This window comes from Rhinopithecus bieti, unplaced genomic scaffold (assembly GCF_001698545.2).
Source record: "Rhinopithecus bieti isolate Rb0 unplaced genomic scaffold, ASM169854v2 scaffold_2205, whole genome shotgun sequence".
Classification (NCBI taxonomy): domain Eukaryota; kingdom Metazoa; phylum Chordata; class Mammalia; order Primates; family Cercopithecidae; genus Rhinopithecus; species Rhinopithecus bieti.
This window is the reverse complement of record NW_016803673.1, coordinates 2,638,309-2,647,814: the sequence shown is the minus strand read 5'-3', so window position 1 is coordinate 2,647,814 and position 9,506 is coordinate 2,638,309. Positions and strand designations below refer to the sequence as shown.

General features: G+C 56.1%; 1 protein-coding gene across 4 annotated transcripts in view; it reads right to left on the bottom strand.

The window, feature by feature from the left end:
* Positions 1-242: 242 nt before the first annotated feature.
* LOC108513461 (ABO, alpha 1-3-N-acetylgalactosaminyltransferase and alpha 1-3-galactosyltransferase) overlaps positions 243-9,506 on the bottom strand; it is a 26,471-nt gene continuing 17,207 nt past the window's right edge. For 2 of the 4 annotated variants that reach the window (XM_017849205.1, XM_017849217.1), the window contains exons 2-7: positions 7,817-7,886; positions 6,741-6,797; positions 5,209-5,256; positions 3,150-3,185; positions 2,147-2,281; positions 243-1,177 (exon numbers count right to left, since the gene is read on the bottom strand). In XM_017849205.1, the coding sequence (XP_017704694.1) occupies positions 487-1,177; positions 2,147-2,281; positions 3,150-3,185; positions 5,209-5,256; positions 6,741-6,797; positions 7,817-7,886 (1,037 nt within the window). In that variant the 3' untranslated portion in view covers positions 243-486. Of the gene's footprint in view, positions 1,178-2,146; positions 2,282-3,149; positions 3,186-5,208; positions 5,257-6,201; positions 6,231-6,740; positions 6,798-7,816; positions 7,887-9,506 lie in introns of those variants that run through there. The other 2 variants (XM_017849223.1, XM_017849210.1) reach the window with 2 other exon arrangements.

The following is a 9,506-nucleotide window of genomic DNA, read 5'->3' as shown; positions in this document are numbered from 1 at the left end:
TCTGTGGCGGGGAGGGGTATGTGTGATTGCGTGTCTTTCTGTGTCTGTGTATGTAATGGTGTGTCCCTGTGGCGGGGAGGGAATGTGTGTGATCGTGTGTCTGTGTGTCTTTCTGTGTGTGTCTGTGTATGTAATGGTGTGTCTCTGTGGCGGGGAGGGGGGTGTGTGTGATTTTGTGTCTGTGTGTGTCTTTCTGTGTGTCTCTGTGGCGGGGAGGGGGTGTGCGTGATTTTGTGTCTCTGTGTGTCTGCGTATGTAATGGTGTGTCCCTGTGGCATGGAGGGGGTGTGCGTGATTTTGTGTCTGTGTATGTAATGGTGTGTCCCTGTGGCGGGGAGGGGGTGTGTGTGATTTGAGATAGGGGCGAGACCTAGGCTTCAGTTACTGCAGCAGGACAAAGGACGCAGCGTTTACTCGTTCTGCTAAAACCAAGGGCGGGAGGGGGATGGGGCTGCCGGCAGCCCTCCCAGAGCCCCTGGCAGCCGCTCACGGGTTCCGGATCGCCTGGTGGTTTTTGGGCACCGCCGCGAACCTCAGCTTCTTCAGGACCGCGGGCCAGCCTAGCAGCTGCTGGTCCCACAAGTACTCGGGGGAGAGCACCTTGGTGGGTTTGTGGCGCAGAAAGTACTTATTCAGGTGGCTCTCGTCGTGCCACACGGCCTCGATGCCGTTGGCCTTGTCGACCGTCATGGCCTGGTGGCAGGCCCTGGTGAGCCGCTGCACCTCCTGCACCGACCCCCCGAAGAACCCCCCCAAGTAGTAGAAATCACCCTCGTCCTTGGGGATGTAGGCCTGGGACTGGGGCCGGCGCTCGTAGGTGAAGGCCTCTCGGTTGCTTCCATAGAAGCCGGGGTGCAGGGTGCCGAACAGCGGAGTCAGGATCTCCACGCCCACGTGGTCGCGGAACTCCATGTCCACATCCACGCACACCAGGTAATCCACCTCGCTGAGGAAGCGCCGCTCGCAGAAGTCGCTGATCATCTCCATGCGGCGCATGGACACGTCCTGCCAGCGCTGGTAGGCGCGCACCTCAAGCACGGACAGCTGCCGACCGGTCCCCAGCGCCACGCGCGGCACCGCGGCCGGCTGGTCGGTGAAGACATAGTAGTGGACCCGGTGGCCCACCATGAAGTGCTTCTCCGCCGTCTCCAGAAACAGCTTCAGGAAGATCACGTATCTGCAAGGCAGAACGGGGGTCTGGGGGAGCAGCCAGCCGTGTGCCCCTGGGCTGCAGGAGGCCCGCCCTGCGTGCACCCACCAGCGGCCATTGGAAGGCTCAGAGCAGCAGATGCACCACGTTCTGCTGCCCTGTCCTGAGCGAGTCCTCAGGCTCCGACTCGCTTCATCCTCTTCTCAGCGATGGAGGGACCACCAGCACCTCCTCTTAGTAAGGAGGGCTGAGGGCAGGCGGCTGGAGGCTGGCAGCAGGCCGCAGGCTGGAGCCCGCTCACTCCCCCTCAGCCTGGCCTGAGCCATGCCTCCCCACGCAGCTGCCACTCTTACGGCCGGGCCGGCCACGTGCCCCCTCATTATAAGCTGCACGCGAGGCCCCCACACGCCCACCTCTGCACCCTAGAGCTTCCCCCTCCCAGGCTTGAACTGCACGTATTCCTAACAGTAGGTCATTCCTGGACTCCCCACTGGATCAGGAACCAGGCCTACCATGTGGGGGAAGGGAAGAAGGTGAACCCTGAAATAATAGGGGTAAGGGTTTGTTGAGGCCACAAACCCCGAGTCCATGGTAGAACCTCTAGGCCCAAGTCAGGTGCCTCCCCCACCCCAGGACATTTTCTCCAACTGCCTCAGATGGCGGGTCCCTCCTTGAGGTCCCCCAGGGCCACCACCAGGATGGGGGATCTCCCATCATTCAGCAAGTGTGCCCCTGAGGCCCCGAGTTTATGGAACAGGCATCGTGGCTGCTTTGCCCCAGCTGGCTCATTGGCAAACCACTCACAAGGGGTTTTACCCACCCGGCGAGCCCACGTGAGCTCAGTAAGATGCTGTGTGAATGACCTTTCCCATCTACCTTCTGGGAGGACAAGGCTGGCCGCCGCCCTACTCTGTCTTGAACACAACGGGAGACCTCAATGTCCATGGTCACTCGTCACTGCCTGGGTCTCTGCCCTCGGCCACCTCACTGACTTACTTTTTGATGGCAAACACAGTTAACCCGATGGTGGTGTTCTGGAGCCTGAACTGCTCGTTGAGGATGTCGATGTTGAACGTGCCCTCCCAGACAATGGGAGCCAGCCAAGGGGTCACGACACGGACGTCCTTCCTACTGCACACGGAGAGAGATGTGGGGTCACATGGAGCTGGCAGGGTGCCACACACATGCGCCTGTGGCACACGGCCACCGCCACCTGGAAACTCCACTCAGCTTCCGCCTCCTCTGACCACCCTTCCAGAGGCAGCCACCCTTCCCCAGGAAACCAGCCAGAGGCAAAGGCGACTCCAACTGGGCAAATCATTCCCAGCCCCCCCCAAAAATTGGCCCTGCCACAACACAGAGGAAGCTGGGCTTTGCTGACAAAGAGATAGAAACCACCCCTCCCCCGCACCCTCCCCCCGCTGCCCCTCCCCAGGAAGGAGGTACCTATCAGGTCTTTGCAGGGGCTTTGGTGAGCAAAGGGACAGGAAACAAGAGACACAAGTCAAAGAAAGCAAAGGGAAAGAGGACAGCCATGTGGGCCTCCGAATTCAGATGTCATGAGAACCTGAGAGGAGAGAATGGCAAAGCAGCCCCAACTTTTTTTTTTTTTTTTTGAGACAGAGTCTCATTCTGTCGCCCAGGCAGATCGCAGTGGCACAATCTCAGCTCACTGCAGCCTCCGCCTCCTGGGTTCACGCAATTCTCCTGCCTCAGCCTCCCAAGTAGCTGGGATTACAGGCACACACCACCACGCCCAGCTAATTTTTTGTGTATTTTTAGTAGAGACGGGATTTCACTATGGTGGCCAGGCTGGTCTCGAACTCCTGACCTTGTGATCCGCCTGCCTTGGCCTCCCAAAGTGCTGGGATTACAGGCGTGAGCCACCACGCCCGGCTAGCAGCCCCAACTGAGATTTACATCAAGGAAACCACCCTCTAATACCTTCAGAACAGCCCCTTGAGCTGCGTTCAGTCTCAGCTTCAGTAACTTTACTCACCAGGGTGTCAACACCTTTGGCTGGGGGTAGACCATCCTGCAAGCACAAAGCGTCGTCACGTGAGTTTGCATGGAAAGCGTGGAACACAGGTAAGCAGGGGGTGTGCACAGCTGCTGAACCATGACTGGGTGTCAACCCTCCCGCCAAGGCCACACTCTCAGGCTGGAATCGCTGTGGCTGCTCAGGACCTGTGTCAGCTCATAATCTCAGGACCTCGGGGAAGGGCCGAAGTTCAGAGTCTCTGATTCAACACTTGTAAACTGGCAAGAGGGACCAAGTGACCTCAGAGGCCATTGCTTTCCACTTAAGGCTGGGAGGGATGTAAGGGGTTGTGTCTTAATTCACTGTGGGCAGAGACGAGGCTGGGTGTGTGGCCTCTGTCCCTCGTTGTTCCCAGGGAAAGGCCCTGAGATGTGCAGACTGCCCCACCTGGGCCCGAAGCCTGCTGGGCCTCCTTGTGGGCTGGTGGCTTCTAGAGCCCGGCCTCCTGTCTGAGAAGTGGGGGAGTAACACCTGCTCCACGGTGGCACGAAGCACTGTCAGGTGCCACACGCAGCCTGTGGGGACGTGTGGGCCACAGTGCTGTCCCCACCTAAAGTACTGTAGAGGCCCAGGAGACATGAGCCAGGGCCATTTCAACTGTCAGTAATGGCCACAATTTGAATGTCCAAGATGGCCTTTGAAAGCAGGGAGTCAGCAGAAAACAGGAAGGAAATTCTGACACTTGGTACAACCTGGATGGACCGTGAGGACATCACGCTCAGTGATTTGAGCCCGTTATAAAAAGACAGGTACCGTTGATTCCACTTATAAAAGGAAGTTTGAGTAGTCAGACTCGTAACAACAGACCATGGAATGGTGAGCTGAAGCAGGGGAAACGGAGTTGGTATTTTATGGGGACACAGCTTCAGTTTTGCAAGATGAAAAGAGTTTTAGAGATGGATGGTGGTGATGGCTGCACAGCGATGTGAATGGACTTAACAGTACTGAACACTCCAAAATGACTACGATGGCAAATTTTATGTTAAGTGTATTTTACCACAATTTTAAAAAAATCAAAAGCAGTCTGGCCAGCTTGGGATTGATTGCCTCGACTTTCTCGTCAGCACTGATATAGGCCCACATCCTGGGAAACAGGCCCCCAAGGCCCCAGACAGAACAGACCAGCTCGTCATCCTTTTTTTTTTTTTTTTTTTTTTTCCTGAGACGGAGTCCTCACTCCTGGTCCGCCCAAGGGTGGAGTTAGTAGCCCGGATTCAGCCTCAATGCATACTCCCGCCTCCCGGGGTTAATGCCATTCTCCGCCTCAGCCTCACCGAAGTACCGGGACTACAGGCGCCGCCACCTCGCCCAGCAGTTATTGTATTTTTTGTTAGTAGAGACCCTGGGTTCTCCACCGCGTAAGCCAGGAGGGGTCTCGACTCCTGAACCCTCTAGTGATCCTCCCATCCGCCCTCCCAAAGGTGCCTGGAATACAGGCTTGAGCCACCGATCCGGCTCGTCATTCTCTTTAAAAGCCATTGAATAGGCCGGTGGCAGGCTCACGCCTGTAATCCCCAGCACCTTTGGGACCGAGCCAGGCCGGATATTGAGTCAAGGAGTTCCCAAGACTAGTCGCCAACCGTGGGTGGGAAATGCTGTCCCTGCTAAAAAACAAAAATTAGCCAGTTGGTGGTGGTGTGCGCCTGCTAATCCCAGTTACCGGGAGGCTGAAGGCCAGGAAAATCCCACTTGGAGCCCGAGACAGAGTGGCAAAAGGGGCCGAGATGGCGCACACGCACCCCACCTGGGCACACGAACTCCATCCAACACCAATACAAAAGCCAGCAACACACAGCTGGTCAAAACTTGAAGCCCGAGTTTCCATCAATGCCCTCTGAGGAGCTGCAGGACAGGGGCCAATCAGGCCAGAGACTGGAAAGACAGCCCTCCGCCCCTCCCGAGCCACAGAGGAAAGAGGACCGGCCCCAGCTCCCACATGCTTCGCCACACGCACAACAATGTGCCAGGGCTTGCAGTGACAAACAATTCTGTGACATGGGAGGCACTGACGTTATACCTTGGCAATGAGACACGCTGCAGACCGTCTGGTTCCCTAAAAGCCATGCTGCAGAACGAGAACACAGGAGATGAAGTTTATTCCAGGAGCAGGATTTAGGGCACAAGTGCATGGAAGCCAGCTGAGGGTCCCAGTGGAAGGGACACAGCGTCAGCCTGGAGTGTGGAGCAGAGTCCACCAGAAACAGTCACAGAACAGCCATCACTGTGGCGATGGGCCTGGCATGGGCCCGTGTGCCAGACCCTGTAATGGCCAACGCTGCAGTCTGAGGTCTACGTTCGCGGAGCCTCACAGCCCACACATTCACCAGACACGTAGAAGCCAAGGCTGGGCAGCGTGGAGTTTCAGAATATGTCTGCAAACCATGAGGCCCCCTCCCATCAACAGATGGGGTCTGATATTCCATGTTTCTAAGAAATAAAATGCAGCAGAAGTGATGCTGGGTGACTTCTGAAGCCAGGCCCTAAAAGGCGATCTGGTTTCTGTCTCATCTTTCTTGGGATGTTGGTCTTGGAGCCTCCCAACAAAGCTGAGCAGGAGCCCAGGCCCGGGAGAGAGGCCCTGAGTAGGTGTCTCAGCTGAGAGCCAGCATCATCTGCCAGAGACACAGGGCAGTCTTTGCAATGACCCCAGCCACCGTCTGCCAACGCCTGCTCAGGCCCCAAAGTGAACCACCCAGCTGAGCCCAGCCCGCCCCAGGAGGCCCAGGGAGAGATAGTAATCAATGATTGTGATTGCTTTCCACGGATGGGGTGGTGTGTTCTGCAGCCATAGGTCACTGACACAAGTGGAAATTAGCAGACGCAGCAGGGGAGAGACAAGAGTGGTCTCAGCAGAGGCCATAGCACAGGCAAAGGCCTGGAGTCATGACAGCACGGCAGGTGGATGAGTGACAAGCCACTTTGGCTGGAGCACAGAGGGCGAGGGCAAAGGAGGGAGAGATGAGGCTGGGGAGGTCAGGAAGGCGGGATCAGACCATGAAGAGCCTCCTACCTTATATTCGGGAAAGATCACTCCAGCTGCTGTGAGGAGAAGGGGGACAGGGCTGACGGGGATGGGGAGACAAGTCTGAGGCTGTCACAGAGATGAAGGCAGCCCCACCAGACCCCTGGAGCAGGACATCGAAGGCAGAGAGGCCAGTGGGCATGCGAGCTGCTGAAGAGCAGGGCTGGCAGGATTTGGGAACCCAGTGTAGGGGTGAGGGCAAAGGGAGAATTGAGGATGGCTGGTGGAAGGTGACTCGGGAGAGGGGGTGAGGGCAGGGAGCAGAGACCATGTGTGGTAACTCTGGGGACTGGAGGTCAGAAGGGAGGTCAAGGCTGACTCCAGAGATGTGGAGGCAGACGTATCCAGGTGACCCTTCAAGGCCACAGAGTTGACCACGTCTACACTGGGCAGGGCATAGAGAGGGGGCCTAGGCCTACCCATGTGTGTGCCTAGAAGAGGGAGGGGGAGTTTCCATAGTGGGACCCCAGCCCACAGCCAGCACCCCGGCCAGCATGGATGCTCCACCTGCCCTTCCCTGCACTCACCAGAACCCCCGTTCCAGGCTTCCTGGCAGTAGGCTTCTGGGGCTTAGGACCCCGTAACTGCAGGAAGGAATTGCACCAAGACTCAGGACACAGAACCAAGACTGCCTGTTCATCCCTTCCTCCAAAAAGCGCATGGTGTGGCCAGCAGCATGAGCACAAGAGTTCCTGGTGAAGCTGCAAGGCTTCGAGACAGGCAGGGCAAGTTCTCAGCAAAGCTCAGGCACCTCGCCATGTCCCACACTGGGAGGTGGATAGGAGGGTGGTCCCTGGGATATTGCTCATGTATGGGCACCTGCAGGAGCGGCCGAGCCCCACCCCATGCCACCCGTGCATTGGTTGGTCAGTGTAGTCCCTAAGGCCACCTCAGGCAGTGTTTCCAGGCCATATCCACAGATGCCCCGGTAGAGCGGGCAGGTGACTTCATTCTGTGGTTCTGGGGCCTTCTGTGTCTGGAGGAGACTAACAGCTTGGGACCCAGAATTGCCTTCCCCATCGCCAGCCACACAACTGTGGGCAAGGGGCCTGCTCTCCCAGCCCCAGACTCCCCACTTAGGAAAATTTTAAATGGGAGGGAGGCCGGGCGCGGTGGCTCAAGCCTGTAATCCCAGCACTTTGGGAGGCCGAGACAGGCGGATCACGAGGTCAGGAGATCGAGACCATCCTGGCTAACACGGTGAAACCCTGTCTCTACTAAAAAATACAAAAAAAAACCTAGCCGGGCAGGCACCTGTAGTCCCAGCTACTCGGAGGCTGAGGCAGGAGAATGGCGCAAACCCAGGAGGCGGAGCTTGCAGTGAGCTGAGAACCGGCCACTGCACTCCAGCCCGGGTGACACAGCGAGACTCCGTCTCAAAAAAAAAAAAAAGGGAGGGAGATGAGCCCATTGCCCAGGTGAGGCTTAAATAAGGGAGCCAGTAAACACACCCTCCACCAGAGCTGGACACGGGCAACAACTGTCCTTAGGACCCTGATGACTGTGATACTTGCAGGACCCAGGGCGGCCCCATGGGTCTGATTGGCTGCTGTGGCCACTTCTCCCCAAACCAGGCCAGCTTCGATGGTCAAATGTGTCTTACCCAAACAAGACCAAGACCAGTATCATTAGGAAAAGGATCACAGGTAGAAGTGTGTAGCATTTTGGTTTTCCTGGAAAACAGGAGTAGAAAAATCAGATTACTCACCTTCCTTCTCTCACCTGACCCACTTTACCTGTCCTGTCTTGTGATTCAGGCCCCACGCCCTGTGACGGGCCTTCATTTGCCAAGACGGTCCCTCTGCCCCACAGGTGATGCTCTGAGCCCCACCTGAGCATCTCCAAACCCAGTCCAGATCCGGCCCTCCTCCCACTCAGAGAAGAGGGAGGCGGTCTGCTCCTCCCAGTTCATCAGCCCGACTGCTCCTGCAGACTCTGAGAGTCACCCTGGCTTCCCAATGACCACCTTCCACTCAGCACCCCCTTCCCCTGGGAGACTGGAACAAACCACACTGAAATGGCACCTCGAGGTCACCGCTGAATCCACTGAGGGAGGCCAGGACAGCCTCATGGCCAGGCTGAGCCAGGAGCCCAGACCAGTTCCTGCGAGGAAGTGGAGCCACCAACTTCCCCTGGTATCTCCCTGCCCTCTCAGAGGCTCCTGCCCTGGAAACAATCATTGTCTTTCTTTTAAGGTGATTTTTATGTATATTAAAGTGGTGTACAGTAGTTCCCTCTTATCCACGCCTTCGCTTGCTGGAGTTTCTGTTACCCATGGTCAACCAAAGTCCAATAATAGGTGAGTACAGTACAGTAAAATATTTTGAGGACAGGTCTGGTGGCTCATGCCTATAATCCCAGGACTTTGGGAGGCTGAGCCAGGAGAATTGCTGGAAGCCAGGAGTTCCAGACCAGCCTGGGCAACATAGTGAGAACTCATTTCTATCAAAAAAAAAAAAAAAATTAACGGGACATAATGGTGCACACCTCGGGTCCCAGGAGGCTGAGGTGGAAGGATCACTTGAGCCTGGGAGGTGAAGGTTGCAGTGAGCCATGACTGTACCACTGCGCTCCCGCCTGGGTAGCAGAGTGATTGCTTTAAATATAAACAAAACAACAACAAAACCCCCACAAACTAAGATATATACACATTTTTTTTTAGAGAGACCACATTCACATAACCTTTATTACAGTATATTGTTTTCGTTTTTGAGACAGAGTTTCGCTCTTGTTTCCCAGGCTGGAGTGCAAAGGGGCAACTGCGGCTCACTACAGCCTCCGCCTCCTGGGTTCAAGCAATTCTCCTCCCTGAGCCTCCCAAGCAGCTGGGTTTACAGGCATCCACCACCATGCCTGGCTAATTTTTTGTATTTTTAGTAGAGATGGGCTTCACCATGTTGACCAGGCTGGTCTCGAACTCCTGAACTTCAAGTGATCCACCTGCCTTGGACAGTATATTGTTACAATTGTTCTATTTTGTTATTAATTATGGTTGTTAATCCCACCCTGTGCTTAATTTATAAATTAAACTCTATCGGCCGAGCGTGGTGGCTCAAGCCTGTAATCCCAGCACTTTGGGAGGCTGAGACGGGCGGATCACGAGGTCAGGAGATCGAGACCATCCTGGCTAACACAGTGAAACCCCGTCTCTACTAAAAAAATACAAAAAACTAGCCAGGCGAGGTGGCCGGCGCCTGTAGTCCCAGCTACTGGGGAGGCTGAGGCAGGAGAATGGCGTAAACCCGGGAGGCGGAGCTTGCAGTGAGCTGAGATCCGGCCACTGCACTCCAGCC